Consider the following 24,786-nt stretch of genomic DNA (forward strand, 5'->3'; position numbering starts at 1 on the left):
ATGAAACCACGCTGACACTGCTGAATTGGGCTTTGTTTTTCCAATTATTCAGTTATCTCCTCCTTGAAGCTTTAGAGGGGGTGCAGAGGAGATTTACCAGGACGCTGCTTGGACTGGAGGGCAGGTCTAATGTAGAAAGGTTGAGGTAACTAGGGCTTTTCTCATTGGAGCAAAGATGGATGAGAGGTGACTTGATAGAGGTGTACAAGATGCAGAGAAAAGATAGAGTGGATAGCCAGAGACTTTTGCCTAGGGCAGAAAAGGCTATCACATTGGGGTGGGGGGTAGGGGGGCATAATTTTAAGGTGACTGGGGGAAGGTTTAGGCGAGATGACAGAGATTGGTTCTTTAAACAGAGTGGTGGGTTTGTGGAATGCACAGTAGCACAGTCAGATACATTAGGGACATTTAAGTGACTCTTGGATAGGCACATGCAAGATAGTACAATGAAGGGTATGTAGGATAAAAGGTAGGCACAACATCAAGGGCCGAAGGGCCTGTACTGCACTGTTCTGTTCTATGTTCTACATTTATGACTGAACAATAAATAAATCCATTTGGATATGAACTTACAAATGAAAAAGGAGCAATCACTTTGCTGGGAGTATATAATTGGTTCTGTAACAGTCAGAGAAATTGATAGGTAGGCAAATTTCAGAGAAGTGTACAAGTGAAAGTAGAAGTGAAAATATGGTAATAAGGGATTCACTTCCTCAGCATTACTGGGGGTTGCCAGAGAGTGTGCAAGGTTTAGAGGGAGCAAAATTGTTAAAATGCATCCAGGACAGTTTTTTAAAAAAAAGCAAATACATAAAAGATACCACAAGTCTTGGAGACTGAACTGTTGGTAATTAAGCCAGGCAAGAGGGTCAACTTTCAGTGGGGCACCATTTTGCAGTCAGCGATAATAATTCCATTAGATTCAAGATTGTCCTGTTCCATAACAAGGATGGGCCTGAAATCAAAGTTCTAAATGGAGGGGAGATGGAGTTTAATAAGATTAGGTAGGATTTGGCCAGAGTGGAGTGAGAGCAGATACATTTAGGAAAATCTGTGTCAGAACTTTGGTACACATTCAAGGAGGAAATTGGGAGAGCACAGGGCCAACATGCTCCAATAAAGACAAAGGTAAGACTAACTCCAGCGAACCCTGACCATCAAAGGACTTAGAGGACTGGGTAGAGGGAGAAAGGGAGGATTATGACAGATCCCAGAGGTTGGAAACAGCAGAAACTCTAGAAGAGTACAGAATGTGCAAGGGGAAACTTAAGGAAATTACAGGAGCAACAAGAGGTCAAGAATGAACAATGGCAGGTAAAATGAAGGAAATTTTAAGTTATTTTACAGGTACATTTGAGAAAGGACACGAAGGGAAAACATAGAATTAAAGAAACCAAACAATGTTAGGAATAAAGCAAAAGGAAAAAATATTAAATAACTTAAATAAAGGTTTCAAGCTTTGCTGGGAAAAGCAGCAAGTCCAGCTCTGTACCAAGAACACGTTTCGGCAGCTACGAAACTTAAACATTTGTCATTAAGGAGGAACAAAAGCCTTCGACAGATCACTTCAAATACCGATGAGGAAAGACAATAGGGGTTTGAATGAAGAGTTTACTGACCAAGTGCGTGAGGTGGAAAACAATTAGGAATGCGTTTAAGACAAAAATGTCAGCAATCAGGTTTAAACAAAGGGCATGAGGTGATAAAGATGTGACCAAACTTTATAGGAGATCAACACTTTATGTCATCACCCAAGTCAGTACAAGGGCAGTTTCATTATCACTATTCTAGTCATGTGATGAAAGTTCATCACAAGCACAGCAGGAATGTGGTGAGAATATCACGTTCATCAGTAGGAGTTTGATTGACATGTTTAGTGGGCAAAAACTGTATTAATACTAAAGATTGAGAGTGCCATTTTCAGAGTAGTCCGAGAATGCACGAGGTTGGTAAGTGCTAATACCGCTACTCTGCTGAGGTTTTAGAACCTCTGCTTAGACTAGGGCTTGGAGTCTTGTTACTCTAACTGTGATATTGTAGTAAGTGTTTAAATAAATGTGCTAAACCTTTAATAGACTGCTTGTAAGAATTTTATTCCAGGCAATTGAATAATCTCAGGGAAAGAACCAGGGAAGACAGCGATTCCAATAGGGAGATCTCCCTCACCCACTAAAGCTCTCTGGGAGGCTTCGACGCATTCAGGGTAAACAGATGACTGGGGAAATGAGTAGAGCTTGATAAGGACAAAGTGCACACAGAGACTGAAGATGTCTAAATTAATACTTTGTGTCAGTTTCACTTGTGAGGGAGAAGATGTGAATATGAAGTTAAATACAGTGGATGCCCAAAGAGACTTGGGGTTTCAGGTGTATCAATCTTTAAAATATCAGCAGGTGTAGAAACAGATGAAAGAAAGCTAATTGAATACTGGCCTCTACATCTAGAGGTCTGGAATACAAAGATGCAGAGGAAATGCTGCAGTCATTCAAAACTCTGGTTGGACCCCATTTGGATTACTACGAGCAGATCTGGGTACCATACCTTTGAAAGGATATAAAGGCCTTCGAGGCTGTATCACATAGGTTTACAAGAATGACACCTGGACTTCAGGAGTTAAAGTTGTGAGGAGAAATTAAATGGGCCTGTTTTCTTTAGAATTTAGAAGATCTGATCAAAGTCTTCAAGATATCCCAACCCAATCTCATCCCACCTGCCAGCACCCAGCCCATATCCCTCCAAACCCTTCCTATTCATATACCCATCCAAATGCCTTTTAAATGTTGCAATTGTACCAGCTTCCACCACTTCCTCTGGCAGCTCATTCCATACATGTACCACTCTCTGCATGAAAATGTTGCCCCTTAGGTCTCTTCTATATCTTTCCCCTCTCACCCTAAACCTATTCCCTCTACTTCTGGACTCCCCGACCCCAGGGAAAAGACTTTGCCTATTTACCCTATCCATGCCCCTCATCATCTTGTAAACCTCTATAAGGTCACCCCTTAGCTTCCAACGCTCCAGGGAAAACAACCCCAGTCTGTTCAGCCTCTCCCTATAGCTCAGATCCTCCAACCAATATTGGTCGGCATGGACGGGTTGGACCGAAGGGTCTGTTTCCATGCTGTACATCTCTATGACTCTATATTAAACAGGAGAGAAAAAAGCTGAAAATGTGTTGCTGGAAAAGCGCAGCAGGTCAGGCAGCATCCAAGGAACAGGAGAAATCGACATTTCGGGCATAGGCCCTTCTTCAGGAATGAGGAAAGTGTGTCCAGCAGGCTAAGATAAAAGGTTGGGAGGAGGGACTTGGGGGAGGGGCATTGGAAATGCGATGGGTGGAAGGAGGTCAAGGTGAGGGTGATAGGCCGGAGTGGGGTGGGGACGGAGAGGTCAGGAAGAAGATTGCAGGTTAGGAAGGCAGTGCTGATTTCAAGGGATTTGACTGAGACAAGGTGGGGGGAGGCGAAATGAGGAAACTGGAGAAATCTGAGTTCATCCCTTGTGGTTGGAGGGTTCCTAGGCAGAAGATGAGGCACTCTTCCTCCAACCGTCATGTTGCTATGGTCTGGCGATGGAGGAGTCCAAGGACCTGCGTGTCCTTGGTAGAATGGGAGGAGAAGTTGAAGTGTTGAGCCACGGGGGTGGTTGGGTTGGTTGGTCTAGGTGTCCCAGAGGTGTTCTCTGAAACGTTTCGCAAGTAGGCGGCCTGTCTCCCCAATATAGAGGAGGCCACATCGGGTGCAGCGGATGCAATAGATGATGTGTGTGGAGGTGCAGGTGAATTTGTGGCGGATATGGAAGTATCCCTTGGGGCCTTGGAGGGAAGTAAGGGGTGAGGTGTGGGCGCAAGTTTTGCATTTCTTGCGGTTGCAGGGGAAGGTGCCGGGAGTGGAGGTTGGTGGGTGGGGGGTGTGGACCTGACGAGGGAGTCACGGAGGGAGTGGTCTTTTCAGAACGCTAATAGGGGAGGGGAAGGGAATATATCCCTGGTGGTGGGGTACGTTTGGAGGTGGCAGAAATGACGGCGGATGATACGCTGTTTATGGAGGTTGGTCGGGTGGTAGGTGAGGACCAGTGGGGTTCTGTCCTGGTGGCAGTTGGAGGGGCGGGGCTCAAGGGCGGAGGGGCGGGAATTGGAGGGCATCGTCGACCACGCCTGGGGGCAAATTGCGGTCTTTGAAGAAGGAGGCCATCTGGGTTGTACGGTATTGGAACTGGTCCTCCTGGGAGCAGATGCGGCGGAGACGAAGGAATTGGGAATATGGGATGGCGTTTTGGGAGGTGTAGTCTAGGTAGCTGTGGGAGTCGGTCGGTTTATAGTAAATGTCCATGTTGATTTGGTCGCCCGAGATAGAAATGGAAAGATCTAGGAAGGGGAGGGAGGAGTCTGAGACGGTCCAGGTGAATTTGAGGTCGGGGTGGAAGGTGTTGGTAAAGTGGCTGAACTGTTCAACCTCCTTGTGGGAGTACGAGGCAGCGCCGATACAGTCATCGATGTAGCGGAGGGAAAGGTGGGGGGTGGTGCCAGTGTAGCTGCGGAAGATGGACTGTTCCACATATCCTACGATCCCATCGCCAGACCATAGCAACACGACGGTTGGAGGAAGAGCGCCTCATCTTCCGCCTAGGAACCCTCCAACCACAAGGGATGAACTCAGATTTCTCCAGTTTCCTCATTTCCCCTCCCCCTACCTTGTCTCAGTCAAATCCCTCGAACTCAGCACTGCCTTCCTAACCTGCAATCTTCTTCCTGACCTCTCCGCCCCCACCCCACTCCGGTCTATCACCCTCACCTTGACCTCCTTCCACCTATCGCATTTCCAACGCCCCACCCCCAAGTCCCTCCTCCCTACCTTTTATCTTAGCCTGCTGGACACATTTTCCTCATTCCTGAAGAAGGGCTTATGCCCAAAACATCGATTCTCCTGCTCCTTGGATGCTGCTTGACCTGCTGCACTTTTCCAGCAGCACATTTTTCAGTAGAGAGAGATCATGCCAAACAAATTAGAATCTTTTGAAAATTTGAACAAGTATGCGGACGAGGGAAGTTCAGTTGATGTAGTTTGAGAATTTTAGCAAAGCTTTTAACAAGGTCTCACATGGAAGATTGATTTAGAAGTTTAAAACACATGGAATTCAGGGAAACTTGGTGAGATGGATCAGAAACTGGTTTAGTAAGCTTTAGGGTAAGGAGAAGATGATTCAGTGGAGATATTGAAGAATCGTCGTGACTCAGCAGGTAGTGGGAAACTGGAATGCACTTACCTGGGAAGGTGGTGGTGGCTGGAAAACTTACAACCTTTAAAAAGGTATTTGGACGAGTACTTCAAATATAATAACATTCAGGGATATTGGGATTAGCATACTTTTAGTAGTTGGTGCAGACTCCACCTGCCATTTCTGTGCTATGCTGTGTATGAATCTATGAACAAGGTGGCCTCACTGAAACAAACAATTTTTAAAAGGCTTGACATGCTAAGTGCTGAGAGAATGTCTCTAGACTCTCCCATGAAGAGAAACATTGTCAGACAAAAAGGGGAACCAATTTAAGACTCAGATGAGGAGGAATTTCTTCTGTCAGAAGTTTGTCTTTGAACGCCTTGCCAGAGAGAGCTAAGGAGGCAGAGTCTTTGCGTATATTTAATACTGAAACAGACATTCTTTATCAGTAGGAGAATCAAGGGTTCAGGGAAAATGCAGATAACCGGTCATGAGAAATGTTGGATCAGCCATGATCCTATTGATTGGCAGTGGAAGCTCGATGGGCCAAATGGTCTACTTATGTTCCTCTTGCTTATGATATTTTGGTCTTATAGACTGGTTAGACTGACATCAGCAGTAGGGAATGCTACAATCCATTTATAAAAGATTAACAGCAGAGCATTTGGAGAACAGTGACAGGATCAGACAGAGTTCGCATGAATTTACAAGAGCAAGACCACACTTGACAAATCTACTGGAATTTTAAAGATACAAGTGTTGACTTGATATGGGTGTCAGTGGATGTTGTTTACTTGAATTTTCAGAAGGTGTTTGATAAGGTTTTACATTAGAACTAAAGCACATAGAATTGGGGATAGTACTGACACGTAGAGAGAACTAATTGGTAGCAGGAAATAAAAAGGGTAGGAATAAATGGGTCTTGTTCCAAATGGCAGGCAATGACTAATGTAGTACCACAGGGCTCAATGCTTGGAAGCCAGCTATTCAGAATGTAAGGTTATGATTTACATTAGGGAACTAAAAGTATTATGTCTAAGCCTGGAGGTGACAATAAAACTGGGTTGGAAGGTGAATAGAGAAGAATGCATTGATGACTGTGAGATTTGGATAAGTGTGAAGTTACGCACCTTGGTCACAAACACAAATGCATACCATCTGAATAGCTGTAAATTGAGAGGGGAATATGCAAAACCTGGGTGCCCTTATACGCCAGTTGCTGAAAGAAGCATACCAGTGCAGCAGGTAGAAAGTAAATGCTATGGTGGCCTTTGTAGCAAGAGGATTCTAGAAAAGCAGTATGGATGCCCTGCTGCAATTGTACAGGGCCCCTTGTTGAGACCACACCTGGAGTAATGTGGGCAATTTTGGTCAGAGGAAGAACACTCTGGCTATGGAGCAAATGCAAAGGTTTACCAGACTGATGGCTGGGATAGTAAGACTGACATATGAAGAGGGGCCAGAATCTGTTTTTAAGGAGTATATTCACTGCTGTATAGAAATAGTGCGAGGGAGGGATCTCACAGAAACAAATTCCAACAGATAGGGTAAATGCAAGAAGGAATTCTTAATGCCCAGCGAGTCCAGAACCAGGATCACAGCCTCAAGAGGGAAAAAATGAGGACTGCAGATGCTGGAGATCAGAGCTTAAAAATGTGTTGCTGGAAAAGCGCAGCAGGTCAGGCAGCATCAAAATTCCTGAAGAAGGACTTATGCCTAAAACGTCGATTCTCCTGCTCCTTTGATGCTGCCTGACCTGCTGCACTTTTCCAGCAATACATTTTTAAGCTCTGATCTCCAGCATCTGCAGTCCTCATTTTTTCCCTCTTGAGGCTGTGATCCTGGTTCTGGACTCGCTGGGCATTAAGAATTCCTTCTTGCATTTACCCTATCTGTTGGAATTTGTTTCTGTGAGATCCCTCCCTCGCACTATTTCTATACAGCAGTGAATATACTCCTTAAAAACAGATTCTGGCCCCTCTTCATATGTCAGTCATCCCCACACTGTGGCAGAGAATTCAAGGGCTCAACACATTCTGGGTGAAGAAATGTTGCCTTCTCTCAGTTCTAAATGGCCTCCCTTGTATCTTTAGGCTGTGAGCTTAAAAATGTGTTGCTGGAAAAGCGCAGCAGGTCAGGCAGCATCAAAATTCCTGAAGAAGGACTTATGCCTAAAACGTCGATTCTCCTGCTCCTTTGATGCTGCCTGACCTGCTGCACTTTTCCAGCAATACATTTTTAAGCTCACAGCCTAAAGATACAAGGGAGGCCATTTAGAACTGAGAGAAGGCAACATTTCTTCACCCAGAATGTGTTGAGCCCTTGAATTCTCTGCCACAGTGTGGGGATGAAGCTAAGATATCGAGTTTTTGCAAGATGAAGTTAGGCTTAGTTCTTAGGGTTAAAGAAATCAAAAGGCTATGGGGAAAACACGGTGGAATGGATTTGGACAAAGAGCCACGATCATACTGAATGGTAGAGCAGGTTCAAAATGGCCAAATTAAATAGGCTTGCTCCTATTTTCTATATCGTCAGCTTCCCTTCCCTGTCCTCAACCCATGTCGTCACTCTCTTCCCTCCTTCCCCCATTGAACCCTGTTCCAATACCTCTCTCTTCTAGGAGCATGTACATCATGGCCTTGATGAATTACATCATTAATATTTTACATGTTGATATAGGAGTGTTTCTGGGTTAGCTATATTGATGATCATACTGAATGTGCAGTTGCTGGTATCAGCAGACATTATCTGAAAAAAAACTTTGTTAGCATAGTGACCTATTTGAGGTCATTACCATCACAAAGACTGCCTACTGCTAACTCTAGACAGCCATTAAAACCTGATGCATTCCATTGTCACTTGCAAAGATCTTGTAGCACATTGATAATGTCCATATCTTTGAACCAGGAAGTCTGAGTTCAAGTCCCACCTGCTCCCGAGATGCATAATAACATCTCTGAACAGGTTGACTGGAAAGTATCTCCACTGTTACTTCCTGACTTGATTAATGCAATACTTTTCAGGCTAGCTTCCCAATCTTCAAATCATCCAAAATTCAGATGTTTGTACAGTCTCCTTTACCAAACTCCACTTTCTGATCACATTAGTGACCACTGACCTATGTGGACTCAAAGTCTATTTGACCACTCTTTATAAATCCAGGGCCTCACCAGTGCCTAACCAGGTAGTTGGTGTACATCCCTTCACATACCTTTGGCAGTGCAAGCAAGCTCATCTCTGCCAGTTGGTTTCATCAAATAATCTAGAAATTATAATGGTAAAATCAGAGGAACTTCAGGCAACAGATTCCCGATGTTGGCTCTCTAAGTTTTCACTGTGATTAAGGTGTATCAGTAACATCGAAGAAATACTTACCAGTGCAAAAGCAATAGTGGCAAAAGCAGTCAAACAAAAATTAATTTTGGTGGTTTCCATAAACTTCTTTGTTCTATCCACATACATCCCGAGCACAAATGCACCACAGATTCCAAATACAATAAACAAGGCCCCACAGAGTCCAGCAAAAGTCTGTAACACAAACAGATTTTACAGTTCACAAATGACAAACAAGTTATACTTGCACACAGGAACTGTAACATTAATCAGACTGTATAACATCCAGGTTGAACCTTATCACCAGACTCGAAAGATTCACTCTGCGCAAAAATACTCCTTCAAGAATCAAATTCAAACAATAAATATCTTCAGATAATGCAGCTTTCATCTCTTAGTATGAACAAACTGCATGAAGCACAGGCTCAAGCACAAGTCTCAACCATCAAGAGTGTCCACCAGGTACTCACTGAACTGTACATTAATACAGCTTTTGTCACCCCTTTTAATCCTTAATTATTCAAATTCAACAAGCGACTGGCCAAGATTTTGTTTAAACAGATTACAAGTTGATGGCTTCTGTAATTGGATGGTTTGTGTATTCATCACTTTCACACTGCCTGACTTTCCTCCAACAGATTAGTACTCTATTTGGTTCCTGTATATCATCTTTTTGCCACTATTTAGTCAAATGCTCCTTTGACCAAAACTCTGAAAGGCATCATTGCAAGGCCCAACACTTGAGTAATGAATGAATGTGAAAGTCAACAAAATTTACAAACCATGTACTCCATTCCCAAAGCGGTGTCGGGTACCTCCTGAGCAGCCACTCCCAAAAGCTACTATCAATGCTATCGTCAGCTTTTATAAAAATTGTATTATCCAACTTCAGAAACACAAATTCTGTTTCATCCTTCATTTTCTTTTATCCAAGGAGCTGTGGATTTGTTTGTTTCTGTGCCCCCCCCCCACCACCACCAAAGCCCGCTCATCTAAACAACAGAATACTTTGATCACGATCAAATGCAGCTGTTTCCCTTAGTCACAGGGTCAACAGTGAAGGGGCATAAATTTGAAGTAAAGAGCTGGAGGTTTACAGGGTACTCAAGGAAAAGTTATTTCACTCAGTGTTGGGAATCTGGAATAGGATTGCATTGCATGGGAGTGGAGTAGGGTTGGGAAAACTGACAACCTTTAGAGCACTTGAAATGTCATACTATTCAAGTCTATGGATCAAGTGCTGGAAAGTGGGATTCATACAGCTAAGTGGGCACAGACACAATAGGCCAACAGGCCTTTTCTGTGCTGTGTGACTCTAGTGACTATTCTCTAAATTACTCCATTGATACTTGATCCAGTCAACACAATTTATTCTTTAGAGTTATATCCCTGATAGCCAGTGAGTTAAGAAAAAAGAATGCCAATTTTATCTGAAATATTTGCTCATTTGACATTGGTGGAAATCGATAACTAATTTTTTTTGCCAGGAAATCTGAAAATTCAGCTCATGTACTGCAAGAATGAGCTACAAATGTTCACTAATTAAATAGAGAACTTTCCTACATAAAAACTGGCACAAATACCAAAAACTAAGATATTTTAAATACTTGTTAAAGATATTAAAAATTCAATGAACACAAATGTGCCAAAATTGTACACGAACAAGACATTGGTTCGGCTGCATTTACCATACTGTGCACAGTTCTGGTTGCCACATTACCAAAAGGATGTGGATGCTTTGTAGAGGGTGCAGAGAAGGTTTAGGAGGATGTTGCCTGGTATGAAAGGTGCTAGCTATGAAGAGGTTGAGTAGGTTAGGATTGCTTTCATTCGAAAAACGGAGATTGAGGTCTACAAAATCATGAAGGGTATAGACAATATAGACAAAGTAGATAGAGATAAGCTTTTTCTCAAGTTGAAGGATTCAATAACGAGAGGTCACATGTTCAAGGTGAGAGGTGGAACGTGGAACGTTTAAGGGGGATACACGCGGCAAGTACTTCACACTGAGGGTGGTGGGCATCTGGAACGCGTTGCCAGCCTAAAATATTGGTTTTCTTCAAGAACACAGGCAAATACAATTAGAATTGTATCAATTGATGTACAAACCTCCAAAATGTATTCTCTCACTGCCTCAGTAAAATGTCTTCCTGCATAAAAAAGTGTGTGATCAAACAATTCAGACATATTATCTGGATGTAGATAACGTGCAAGGATTTGGGGAAAAAAGCAGGACCACTGGCATTATGAATGATACTCGCTTAAAGAGCAAGTGCACCATAATGATTTGATGTTATGACAACCTTGCCTTTCATCTGAACAGGAATATACTGTTTCTGGACTCTTGTTATTTCATTTTTGAAGGCTTCTCATTTTCCAGCTGTCCCTTTACCTGCAAACATCTGGCCCCAACTTTTGAAAGTTCTTGCCTAATACCGTCCCAAAGTTAGCCTTCCTCCAATTCAGAACTTAGATGTTGTGAAACATGAAAGGTTCAGAAAAGATTTACAAGGATGTTGCCAGGGTTGGACAATTTGAGCTACAGGGAGAGGCTGAATATGCTCAGGAACAGACCCTTAAGTCTGCACCAACATTTGTTGCCTTTCTAAACTAAAAACCTTTTGTCACTACATTGTTCATATCCCTCTGTTCCCTTGACAGATTTGTCAATATGCCTTTGAAAATGATGCTATCATATCTGTCTCCACTAACTCCTCTGGTAGCACATTCTAGGCGTTTACCATCCTGAGGGAAAAATGCCTCATCGCTTTTAAACATGGACCATTTTACCTTAAACTAATGTCCCCTAGTAACTGACATTTCGATGCTGAGAAAAAGACTGACAAACAATTCTATTCATTCCTTCATAAATTTCCATCAGGACCCTCAGCCTCCAACATTCAAGTGAAAACAAAGCAATTTGTCCAATGTCTCCTCATTGCGAACACTCTCCAAGTCATACATCATCCTGGTGACTCGTTTCTGCACCCTTTCCAAAGCCTCCACATCCTTCGTTAAGCGTGGCAACCAAAAACGTACACAACATTCTAAATTCTTTGAAAAACTCTTACCCCCCCTGTCTTTTATTACTGCCCTGTCTTTAGCAGGATAACTAAAAATCCTCCTTTGCATTTAATCTTCCCTGTAATTTTCAAGCAATTGCATTGTTCTATATCTATCCCACTAGTTGGCGACCAATAGAATGTATGTAACAATGCAATGCATCTATTTGTTTGTTAGCTCTAAATAAATGGTTTCCATTAGGCCCCTGGACTACTACTCAGATCAGCAAATGCAATGCAATGCTTGGAATCAACAGTGCAACCTAACTTAATTTCCTCTTTCAAAGACACTTGTAATGGAAGATCTAGCGCCCAGCTTTGAATTATTTGATCCAGTATCAGAAAAGTTTAGGTACATGAAAGTAACACAGCTGGAAAATATACAGAGCTAAGAGGGGCAAGGTAATACAAACAGACAAGCAAGGCTTCATTTGGCCCCTCAAGCCAGGTCCACTATTTTTCATTTATTAGCAATTAATTTTTTTTGTCTCCTATACCCTCTTTGCAGCTTATTTTCCTACCTTTGTCATCAGGACATTGTGGCAACCATATCTTCAATCCATCATCCAGATCATTTATACAAATTGCAAACATAAGTTATATATGCTCTCTTCTAATCTAATGGAATCTTCCAAATTGAAGGAGTTTTCGAACATTTAAAAAAAATATCAACTATCTCACAAACTACTTCTTTTAAGACTCCAAAATGAAGGCCATCAGGATTTGGGTACTTGAGACCGCAACTGCAACAATTAGAGGGATTTGAAAAACGATGGGAATTGTAAAATTTAAGCGCTGCCTAACCAGGAACCAAAATGACAGTGAACACAAGGTAATGAGTGAACAAGTTTTGATGTCAGCATGCACATGAACAGAAGGCTAGATAAGTTCAATTTTACAGATGATAGAATGCCGGCGAATAACCAGATGGCTTACTAGTCTTATCCAAGAAGGATACCTGCCAACTGCACCTGGTCTGGCTGACATGGGACTCCAAAGACACAACAATGTGATTGACTTAACTGCCCTTTGAAATGGCTTAGCAAGGCTCTGATTAAAGGCAGTCAGAGCAGGCAATAAACACTGGCAAGCCAGCAACACCCATGTCCTACGAATGAATTTTTAAAACGTGCATTGGAATAGTCAAGCCAAAAATTAACAAAGGCACGAAGGAGGGCATTTGCAATATTCAAGCCGAGGCAGGGGATAGAGTTAGGTGATTTTCCAAAGGTGGAAATCAATGATCTGGTGATAGTGCAAATGTAGTAGGAAGTTCACCTTCGGCCATGGAACGTGGAGTTTGCACGTTCTCCCCGTGTCTGCGTGGGTTTCCTCCGGGTGCTCCGGTTTCCTCCCACAATCCAAAGATGTGCAGGTCAGGTGAATTGGCCATGCTAAATTGCCCGTAGTGTTAGGTAAGGGGTAAATGTAGGGGTATGGGTGGGTTGCGCTTCGGCGGGTCGGTGTGGACTTGTTGGGCCGAAGAGCCTGTTTCCACATTGTAATGTAATGTAATGTAATCTAATCTAATATTATAAGTGTAATATTATCAAGTATTTGGCTGAACTTGATTCAAAAGAGTACCTCTGTTAGCTATAGCTAATGCGCCAGGACAGTGATGGAGTTGATGTCCACACAACAGATTTCATCATTGGAAGCAACAACTTCAACATTTTCAATAATTGGTTGGAGAAATTTTGTGCTCATCCAATACTGAATGTCATACGTGGAACCTGCTAACTTGGAAACAGCAGAGGTAAAGAGACTGATGGTGAGATAGCTAGGCATCTTGGCATACATGCAGAAACATGCCTTTGGATGATATTGCTGGGTGTCAGCACAAAGATGAGAAACCAGAGGTGGCCAATAGATCCAGAGGAAACTATTTGGGAGCTCACTGCCCTGTATTTCCTCCCCTTTTCCACCCCCCACCCCGCCGCCACCATTCTCATTTTTTATGGAAATTTCAAAGTTAAAATGATTGCAGTACCTAAACATCCACATTCATAATTTCAAAAGAAAGAGCAATAAACGGAGTTTCTCTTAAAAGGTGTCAATTTCATGATAAGGCCACAAACCAATCAGTGCATAAAACAAAATAAGAGTTCGAGCAAAAATGTCCCCATACCCCAAATGGAATAACTAGATCCATTCCCAAACAAAGCTGATATTTTGCTCAACTGAAAATTAGAAGGGCAAGAAACAGGAGAATGTAAACGTGGTCTTACATTTGAATATCCCCTAACACACAGAATCTGTTGTAGGAGTGCAGAGAAAGAAGTAAAAACACCAATTCCTCCCCCAAAACAGACCATCAGGATCAGGTACGCCTTGTTCTTCAACAACTGCAATTTAAAAATCAAAACACAAGTTAGAACATGTCAATAAGCTCACATACCAAGTACAACATGCTTTAAATTAGTTCCAGACTTCCTGGCTAGTTTACAATCCCATTTTAAAAAGATACTTGAACTTCCAGTTAATAGGTGAACAGATCACACAAAAAGATTTCACATTTTAAAGGTATGACTATAACAATATGGAAGTAGAACTGATTACACACTTTTTGCAGCAACTTGCACTTTAAAATACAGAACAGATTTACTTTCAACCTTTTCCATTCCCCAGTCTGAAAAGTTTGAATTTGAGTAGTGTACATTTTCCAAGCCTTCTCCCTTGCAGCTTCATTTTAATGACACTCAATTTAGTCTTTCCATTCCAAACACAAGCTCACACCTGCACTCCTGTGGTCAATCACAATGGCTTAGTGTTTAGAACTTCCCATCTACTCCCAAATCCTGATAGAATAACTGTCTGTGAACTTTCAAGAATATCTTAGAAACCCTACTCCTCTCAAAGCCAACTTCCACAGTAACGTGGATCACTTGGACCATGTATCCAAGTAGAAATCTTCATCAGGTTGGATACCTTGGGACCCCAGTCCAATTTTATCTTGGCAGTCGATCAGTCCGAAGCACAACTGTTTATAACCCAACCTCTCAGTATTTGGCTGAACTTGATTCAAAAGGGTACCTCTGTTAGCAAATAAACAGAGGACACTGTCTCAATGTAAACACCTAGTACCTTCTTCTGGAAGAGAAGTCCTTGCGTACAAAGCATCTACCATTAGTTGAGAATCTATAAATGTACAGTGCTTGCTGAACAATCAAAAAGTTAGAAAATGAACAGATTAGCTGTGCAATACTGCAACTACAAGAGCAGCTCAGGGAAAAGACCTGCACCAAATAACTTACTACCCAACTCCCCCAATCTTCTGTCGGTCATCTGCAACTCACAAGTGAACAGTGTGATAAGACTACTCCCCATTTGCCTGGATGAGTGCAGTTCCAACAGCTCTCAAGAAGCTTGAGCTGTCCAGGATCAAGAAGATCACTTGAATGGCACCACATTCAATATCTTTACCAGTGATATAAGTAGTAATCGTCCACACCATCTACAAGATTGACTGTAGTGACTCAACAACGTTTTCCAGTGGCCTCTAATATCTGGAAGGGTAAGACAGTAAATGCATGGTAAGGCCACCAGCTGCAAGTTTCCCTTGAAGTCACATAACATCCTGATTTGGAAATACACTGCCATTTCTTCTTCACCACTGGAGCAAAATCTTCAAACACCTTCCCCAAACGCCACCTACGGTGTGCACTTCGAGTTCAAAAAAGCAACTGGAAGACCATCACCTAAGAGCAATGGGAATAGCCAATAAATGCTAGCCCAGACAAGACTCATATCCTTCAACTGAGAAAAGCACAAGTACACTAACAGCTTTACCAATAACATTTTTTTGAGAATCAGTTGAACTCAATTTGGCTCTTGCTAGAAGCAACGTATGACCACGGAATAGAGAAAAACAGAATTAATGTTTGAGTCCAGTGAACCTTTGTCAGAACTGACCATGGACACAACCAGATCTAACGAACAGCCATGGGGCTGAAAACATTAACTTTAGACTCCACAGATGCTGCCAGATCTGTTGAGTTTCTCTAGCACTTTGTTTTTGTTTCATATCTCTAGCATCAACGGTTTTGTTTAACATTTTTGCAGTTCTGGAATCCACATTATGGGAGGGATACTGTTGCACTGGAGAGGGTGCAGATGAGACTTACAGGATATTACCTGTGCTAGAGAGTTTTAGTTGTAAAGAGAGACTGGGGACATTAAGGTTATTTCTCTTGGAGCAGAGGAGACAGAGGGTCACTATTGAGATATAAAATTATGAGGGGCGTAGAACACTGTAGATAGGAAGAAATTTTCCCCATGTTGGAGAGATAAATAACCAAGGGTATTGGCTAAAGGTAAGGGATAGGAGGCTTTGGTGTGGGGAGGAGAGATCGGGAGCATTTGAGGAACAATATTTTCATCCAGAGTATGACAGGAATCTGCAACTCTCTGCCTGTAAGGGTGTTAGCAGCAGGAACCTTTGTACCATTTTAGTTGTTTTAAAATGTGCACTTGCAGTGCTAAGGAATAGAAAGGTTATGGGCCAAGTGCTGAAAAGTGGGATTAGAATAGTTAGGTATTTGCTCTTGATGGTCACAAACTGGATGGGCAGAAGAGCCTTTTTCTATACTGAAGGCCTCTGTGGATCTATTCATAGGAACCCGCAAGCAAAAGGAAAATGCCTCACGCATTTTCCAGAGTTACCCAGGAACAGTAGAAACCTATAATTCTTTTCTTTTCCCACAGATGTGGCCATGATTAGCTAAGCCAGCATTTATTTGCCACCCTTAATTGCCAAAGGTCAACCAAATTGCTGAGAGTCTGGAGTCACATGTAAAGCAGACCAGGTGAGGATGGTAGAGCTCTTTCCCTCAAGGACATGAATGAACCACCTGCGTTTTTATGATAATTGACAATGTCCGCCATTCCTAGGATCTTTTTTATTGAATTCAAATTTCATTATTTGTCATTGTGGGATTTGAACTCATTTCCCAGAATAAACACTGTGATTCTGGATTACTGTCTCTGGATTAGTGCAGCAATATCACCAGTTCTTATCTCCATGGGAATGCCTCAAAATAAACTTAACTAATTAGCATTTATCTTCTCCTGTATTTGTACATTGTTGAGATTGTTGGAAACTTAACATTCTTGGATTTTCCATTGAATGTATGACAAAATGTTTCAGTAACACACTTTTTGCAACACTGGTTTCTGTTAACTTGTGTTCAGAATTCATCTGAAGAATCATACTGGACATAAAACATGAACTGGTGAGTTCTGAAGAAAAGGTCATGTTCAACTCAAGTTAACTGTTTCTCTTTCCAGTGATATTGCCAACCCTGCTAAACTTCTCCACCACTTGCTCCTTTTATTGCAAATTAAAAGCAAATTAAACAAAATCCATTTTATTTGTGATCAACTGCAACCTAAAATTAGAAGTTAGATGACAGAAAAAGCAAAGACACAGAAATATTGTTAATTTAGTCTCATTCATAAGGCAATAAGAATACAAGATTCTTTATTGTAAATCCATTTTTGGCTTGTGTTTGGCAATGAGTTCAGTTAATTGCAAAATGCTTTTATCAAAATCTTCAGAGGAACAAAAAATAAAACAGACACACTCCCACCCAATTCTATCAACAGTCCCATAGCATTATTTCTTCACTTCTGAACTCAAAACAATAACTGTTTCTTTCTGTCTCTCTCTACACAGGTACTGCCAGACCTGCTGTTTCTCCTGCATTTATCAATTAATTATTTACTTGGCTGAAACTTAGGGCAAGACATTTTTAAGCTAAATGTGAGACAGGGGAGCTCAGTCTCATGTGTCATTACAGTCAGCATTATACAGGAAATCAAAAATGTACTCCTGGCAGTCCAAATGACCATATGGACAAGTAAAACCACCAGTTTGCTCAGTTTCAGCACTGCAGTACATCTGCAAGCCTGAGAGGCACGTGGAGAGTGTGCTTTTAGATGTGGCCACACCGCAGCCTAAGAAAGTGCTGTCAGGGAAGGAATAGGTGAACAGTCAGATGGGAGATAGGTATGCAGCCAGGAAAGTCTAACAGTGCAACTCACTCAAGAACATTTTTCCTGTGTTGGAAAACAGTGGAAGTAATGGCTTCTAAGGAATAGAGTCAGAACCCAGCTGCATTGTGGATCATTACAGCAATAAAAAAAACTGTATAAGCTGTGGTTAATTTCCTTACAAGAGAAGACAGGAGCTGGGGGGGGGGGGGAATGAGAGGTGCTGCTGCTGCTGCTGCTTGACATGTACAAAATTACGAGACATTGATAGGGCTATTCGGAAGAAACCTTTCCCCTAGTGGAAGGGTCAATCACTAGGGGACATAGATTTAAGATGGTGGGCAGGAGACTGAGGGGGTATTTGTGGAAACTGTATTTGTGTACATCTAGAGCTTGCTGTCTGAAAGTATAATAGATACGATAATCATTGCAACCTTTGAGAACTATTTAGATGGTTACTTGAAATGTCGCAGAATACAAGGCTATGGAACAAGTGCTGGAAAATGGGACAAAATTAGAGAGGCACTTGATGAATAGTGCAAGTACATTGGCCAAAGAGCCTCTCTCTGTGCTTTAAAACTAAGACTCTAACTGGGATATAGAAAGCAAGCTCATGATCTCGCCACTGTAAACCAGTGTCCAATCATCGGTTACAACTTTCCGGAGTAAAACTGGCTCCATCTAAGCCATGTGTGGAATATTAACCTGCTGAGAGGCAGCTACTGCTTGCTGTGCACAAACTACCAGGGCAAACCATACTGCAAAGCCTTGTAACGTTTTGCTAAAGCAAGCTCGAGCATTTGTCAGAGCAAATCATGTCTAAAAAAACCAAGGGATTTGCACAGGCATCAGCTTCAGTACTATTCATCACTGTTACTAAAGCAGAAGACTGTAGGTGCTGGAAATCAAGAAGAATCACAAAACAAGAATTATTCAGTCGCACTACATTTGCGGTGAGAAACAGAAATATGATTTTAGGTCTCTGCCAGAGCTGCTGCGTAAATTCCAGCTTTTTCTTTCTCATCATCACGGTGATCATCTTTCTGCAGGTAAATATATCCTACTTAGTTAACACTTCAACATCGCTTAAATGAAAATATTTGAGTTAAGGGGCTCTTACACCGGATCTGAAAAGTTCTTACCCTGACATGGAGTCCGTGAGGACAGGAGAGATCTAACCACTTTCATCAAGTGTTGTCTGAATTCTGCAGAATGCCCTAGTTTTTGGTCATCATCAGTACCCTTTCAAAAAATGACAGTATTACTTAGGTTTCATGCATATTGCATGGACTGAGCCATGACCAGAACTCAAGGATGCACTGCATTGCATGACAGTAATGATGTAGGACTAACACTAACATATTCCAAATGATTATGTGGGCATGTTCGATGATTCATAGCCCAGTCACAGTAATGCACCATTGTCTCTGGATAATATAGAATTACACTTTTTAATAACATACTGCATAGTACAGTTAATTTCCACTCAGGTTTGACACAGCTGCTAGTGGGAGTGAACCAGTGATTTTATTAGATACCACTCAGTATTATCAAGATCAAAAATACCTGCACGACCATGGATTAATTTCTCAGTTTCAACACTGGGCTCATCAATATTTCAGAATACAGGTTTGATATTTGTACTCAGTTATCTCAGTCATGAAGATAGAAATTGTGCAGTTACTTTTATTCCTGCAACTCACCTGAAAGGAAATTTCCTGCTGGGAGTAAAACTGCTGCAAAGCTGACAACTCAAAGTTCACCAGAGATCAAAACAGTATTTAACTTCTGTCGGCTGTGGTTAACTTTTGCCTCAATGGTCAGTAATGTTTGGTTTTAAATCCCAAATGTTACAAGATGAAAAAAAAAATCAAGTCTGACACTCCATCACAGCACTGTAGAGGGGCCATCTTCTGAGTTAAAACAAAGCACCCATCTGCTTCCTAAAATAAAGATTTCACAGCACTATTTTGAAGGAGGATTTCTCCTTGGTAAATGTTTATTCCTCACTCAATATTACAAACAGATCTGGTTACCAATTGCTGGCTGTGGGAATCTCCTATAAAGAATTGGACTGCTGCATTTCCTGCATTAGAACACTGACATCATTTCCAAAATATTTCCTTTCTGTAAAGTATTTTGAGACATGATGACTAGTCATGAAAAGTCCTATATAAACAGTTTTTAATAACGTAATAAAGTCATCTTGGACTGCATGCGATGTCATAGCTCACTCCCTCAAAGAGAACTACAATGACGAATAAACGAAAGAATATTGCATTGCTAAAAACTAAATTATCCCTCTTCCATCCCCATTTGAGCTTCATTCAAAGTTATTTGACTGTTGCTACGATAAGTGGTAATACTGTGAAGTTAGGATTGACAAATCAGTAGTTCTCATTCAGCCAATTCTGTCAATAGCCAGTGTGAAATAGGTATCAAGTCACCAAGTACATCCAAAGTCCAGTTTTACTGGATTTGTGAAAGGTTGCTGTTTAGGACAACTACAGTTGGTGCGATCATCAAATGTGCATAATGAAAAGGTGCTCAATCAAATGAAGACAGAAAAAGACAATGTCAACAAGCATTTAATATGGAATCATCAACTTTGCAAGAGCACGCCTTTGAGTTCAAGGGTTGAACCTGAAAATGATAGGCTATTAAAAGTCCAGAAAACAAATACATAGTAAGCATTTCTGTATTTGAATTAATTCTGTTATTATAAGCTACTGAAACCAATGATTGCAATACTTCCCTTTGGGTAACTGACATCTTACATCAGATTCGGAGATGCCGGTGTTGGACTGGGGTGTACAAAGTTAAAAATCACAACACCAGGTTATAGTCCAACAGGTTTAATTGGAAGCACACTAGCTTTCGGAGCGACGCTCCTTCATCAGGTGATTGTGGAGGGCTTGATCGTAACACAGAATTTATAGCAAAAATTTGCAGTGTGATGTAACTGAAATTATACATTGAAGAATTGATTGTCTGTTAAGCCTTTCATCTGTTAGAATACAGTGATAATTTCACTTCTTTCATGTGTAAATCACAAAACCCTTTTTTTTAAATGCAACATTTTAAAAAAAAGGGTTTTGTGATTTACACATGAAAGAAGTGAAACTATCACTGTATTGTAACAGATGAAAGGCTTAACAGACAATCAATTCTTCAATGTATAATTTCAGTTACATCACACTGCAAATTTTTGCTATAAATTCTGTGTTACGATCGAGCCCTCCACAATCACCTGATGAAGGAGCGTCGCTCCGAAAGCTAGTGTGCTTCCAATTAAACCTGTTGGACTATAACCTGGTGTTGTGTGATTTTTAACATCTTACATCAGGACAGTGTGCATGCCAATATTTGCAAGAAATATCCTGGGATTAGACAAAGATATAATTTTAAAACACAATTTGGAGATGCCAGTGTTGGACTGGGGTGTACAAAGTTAAAAATCACAACACCAGGTTATAGTCCAACAGGTTTCATTGGATGCACTAGCTTTCGGAGCACCGCTCCTTCATCAGGTTGTTGAAGAATGATGAAGGAGCAGCGCTCCGAAAGCTAGTGCTTCCAATTAAACCTGTTGGACTATAACCTGGTGTCGTGCGATTTTTAATTTTAAAACACATTCAACACTGCTATTCCCGTGCTAATTACCTGAAGTAGTTATAGACTTTACCCAGTCCTTTTTGCATATGCCATGTAGGCATTTCCCTTTAAAGAATGAATATGGATCTTAATCCATCACTTGGCGGTGCCTGAGAAGAGGTTCACTAGATTGATTCTAGAGATGGAGAGGTTTATCTTATGAAGAGACACTGAGTAGTTCAGACTTATACTCTCGGGAGTTCAGATGAATGACAGGAGACCCAAGTGAGGTATACAAGATGCTGAAGGGGATCAATAAAGTACATGTAAAAAGGACATTTCCTCATGTGAAGCAATCTGGAACAAAGAGGCAGTGTTTTAAAATGAGGAGTAGCCAATTTAATATAACGATGAAGAAAAATTAATTCTCTCAAAGTTTATGAATCTGTCAAATTCAATATCCAAGTGCTGGGACACGGAGTGAATTTAAGGAGAAGATGGGCTGATATGATGCAGAGCTAGGCTGAGGAGTGGCAGATGGACTTCAACCCTGTCAAGTGTGAGGTTGTCCATTTTGGAAGGAGAAATAAGAATGCGGAATACAGGGTTAACGGTAGGGTTCTTAGTAAGGTGGAGGAGCAGAGGGATCTTGGGGTCTATATTCATAGATCTTTGAAAGTTGCCACTCAGGTGGATAGAGCTTGTAAGAAGGCCTATGGTGTATTAGCGTTCATTAGCAGAGGGATTGAATTCAAGAGTCGTGAAGTGATGTTGCAACTGTACAGGACTTTGGTTAGGCCACATTTGGAGTACTGTGTGCAGTTCTGGTCGCCTCACTTTAGGAAAGATGTGGAAGCTTTGGAGAGGGTGCAGAGGAGATTTACCAGGATGTTGCCTGGAATGGAGAATAGGTCGTACGAGGATAGGTTGAGAGTGCTAGGCTGTTTCTCATTGGAACGGTGAAGGATGAGGGGTGACTTGATAGAGGGTTATAAGATGATCAGGGGAATAGATAGAGTAGACAGTCAGAGACTTTTTCCCCAGGTACAACAGAGTGTTACAAGGGGATATAAATTTAAGGTGAAGGGTGGAAGGTATAGGGGAGATGTCAAGGGTGGGTTCTTTACCCAGAGAGTGGTGGGGGCATGGAATGCGCTGCCTGTGGGAGTGGCAGAGTCAGAATCATTGGCGACCTTTAAGCGGCAATTGGATAGGTACATGGATAGGTGCTTAAGCTAGGACAAATGTTCGGCACAACATCGTGGGCCGAAGGGCCTGTTCTGTGCTGTGTTGTTCTATGTTCTATATGTTCTATGGACAGATCTTTAATTAGCCGTGGGTTGCAGGGTTATGGAGAGCAGAGTTGAGGTTGGCCATGATGGTATTAAATGACAAAGCAGCCTCAGCCTCAAGATGCTGAATTTCCACATGTTCTATTAGTGCAAATCCCAAAAACATCCCATCACCAGACCATCATAATCTCCCAGACCATCCACAACCTCACCATCTGGAGCTCTCCCATCCACAGCCTCCAACCTCAGTCCGGGAAACCCCCCCATGGCCCAGTCGACCTCCTACCCAAAATCCACAAAACCTGACTGCCATGGTCAACCCATCATCTCAGCCTGCTCCTGCCCCACCAAACTCATCTCTGCATACCTTGACACCATTCTGTCTCCCTTAGTTCAGGATCTCCCCACCTACATTCTGGACACCACCAATGCCCTCCACCTTCTCTATGACTTCAGTTTCCCTGGTCCCCAACGCCTCATCTTCACCATGGACATCCAGCCTCTGTACACAACCATCCGCCATGACAAAGGCCTCCAAGCCCTCTGTTCCTTCCTCTCGCGCCAATCCAACCAATACTCTTCCACCAACACACTCATTCGACTGGCTGAACTGGTTCTCATCCTCAACAATTCCTCCAAGTTCTCCTACTTCCTCCAAACCAAAGGGGTAGCCACGGGCACCTGCATGGACCCGGTTGTGCCTGCCTATTTGTTAGGTACATGGAGCAGTCCAGCTCCCGCAGCTACACCAGCACCATACTCCACCTTTTCCTCTACTACAGCGATGACTCTATTGGCACCACTTCATGCTCCCACAAGGAGGTTGAACAGTTCATCAACTTAACTAAACACCTTCCACCCAGACCTCAAGTTTGCCTGGACCATCTCAGATGCCTCCCTCCTCTTCATGGACCTCCCCATCTCCATGTCTGACTCAACACTGATATACACTACAAACCTATGGACTCCCACAGCTACCTGGCTACACCTCCTCCTACTACCTCTCTCTTCTCCTCGCCCCACCCCATTGTAAAACTGCTATGCTTTATTCAGAATTCCTCTGCCAGATCTGCTCCCAGGAAGACCAATTCCACTGCAGAAGATCCCAGATGGCGGCCTCCTTCAAGGACCGCAATTCTCCTTGCCACATGGTCGACGATGCCCGCCAGCGTATCTCATCCACTTCCTGCACCTCCACCCTTGAACCCCATCCCTCCAATAGCAACAAGGACAGAACTTCCCCCGCCCTCACCTTCCATCCCACCAACCCCCAGATACATTGCATCTCCTCGGCCATTTCCGCCACCTAGAAACAGACCCCAGAGATATATTTCCCTCCCTACCATTGTGTGTTTTGGAGAGACCATACCTTCCACACACCCCCCACTCCCCTCCCCCCAAACCCCAATCTACCCTTCCCTCCCACACTTTCCCGTGTAATTGCAAGAAGTGCAAAACCTGCGCCCACACCTCCAGCCTCACCTCCATCCAAGGCCCCAAATGATATTTCCACATCTGACAGATTTACCTGTACTTCCACACGTCACCTACTGCAACCATTGCACCCGATGTGGTCTCCTCTACATTGGGGAGACAGAATGCCAACTTGCGGATCATTTCAAAGAATATTTCTGGGACACCCGCACTAATCAACCCCACTGCCTTGTAGCTGAACACTTCAACTGCCCCTCCCAACTCCAAGGACATGCAGGTCCTGGGCCTCCTCCATCGCCAAATCCTAGACACCTGCCACCTGGAGGAAGAATACCTTATCTTCCACCTTGGGACCCTCCAATCACACTGGATCAGTGTGGATTTCACCAATTTCCCCCCCATCCCAGTCCCAACCGTCCAACTTGGCACCGTTCTCTTTAACCGTCTTACCTGTACATCTTCCTTCCCACCTATCTGCACCACCCTCCTGTCCGGCCTATCACTTTCAGCCCCACCTTCATCTACCTATCAGTTACTTGAACCTGCCCATCTTTGGAATCACCTTAGCAAATATCTTCTTCAATGTCCTCATGGCCTTCACATCCTAATTAGATTAACTTCAAACTGGGCACAATGGTCTAACCAATTTGTAGTGCAGTTGTAGCATAACTGCTACTTTTGTATTCTATTCACTTCTTTAAATAAAAGTGAGGAGCCATCAAATTCCTATTTAAAAACAAAAATGAACAGCATTGCAAATGTGTAAACACTGATATATGTGAAAGACATTTTTTTTCTCTCTGCCTGACAAGAGTATCTGACATTGCCCAATTTTATATCTGAATACTCAAGCCTCAGCA

The 24,786-nt window shown here is 42.4% G+C and overlaps 1 protein-coding gene across 4 annotated transcripts in view; it reads right to left on the reverse strand.

The window, feature by feature from the left end:
* slc49a3 (solute carrier family 49 member 3) overlaps positions 1 to 24,786 on the reverse strand; it is a 98,159-nt gene that overhangs the window by 27,576 nt on the left and 45,797 nt on the right. For 3 of the 4 annotated variants that reach the window (XM_043674549.2, XM_043674546.2, XM_043674548.2), the window contains exons 6-7: positions 13,844 to 13,960; positions 8,596 to 8,748 (exon numbers count right to left, since the gene is read on the reverse strand). In XM_043674549.2, coding sequence (XP_043530484.2) covers positions 8,596 to 8,748; positions 13,844 to 13,960 — 270 coding nt within the window. The remainder of the gene's footprint in view (positions 1 to 8,595; positions 8,749 to 13,843; positions 13,961 to 24,786) is intronic. The other variant, XM_043674547.2, reaches the window with a different exon arrangement.

The sequence above is a fragment of the Chiloscyllium plagiosum genome, unplaced genomic scaffold, assembly GCF_037043375.1.
Source record: "Chiloscyllium plagiosum isolate Xiang-an unplaced genomic scaffold, Cpla_swu_hap1 HiC_scaffold_36, whole genome shotgun sequence".
In the NCBI taxonomy this organism is placed as follows: domain Eukaryota; kingdom Metazoa; phylum Chordata; class Chondrichthyes; order Orectolobiformes; family Hemiscylliidae; genus Chiloscyllium; species Chiloscyllium plagiosum.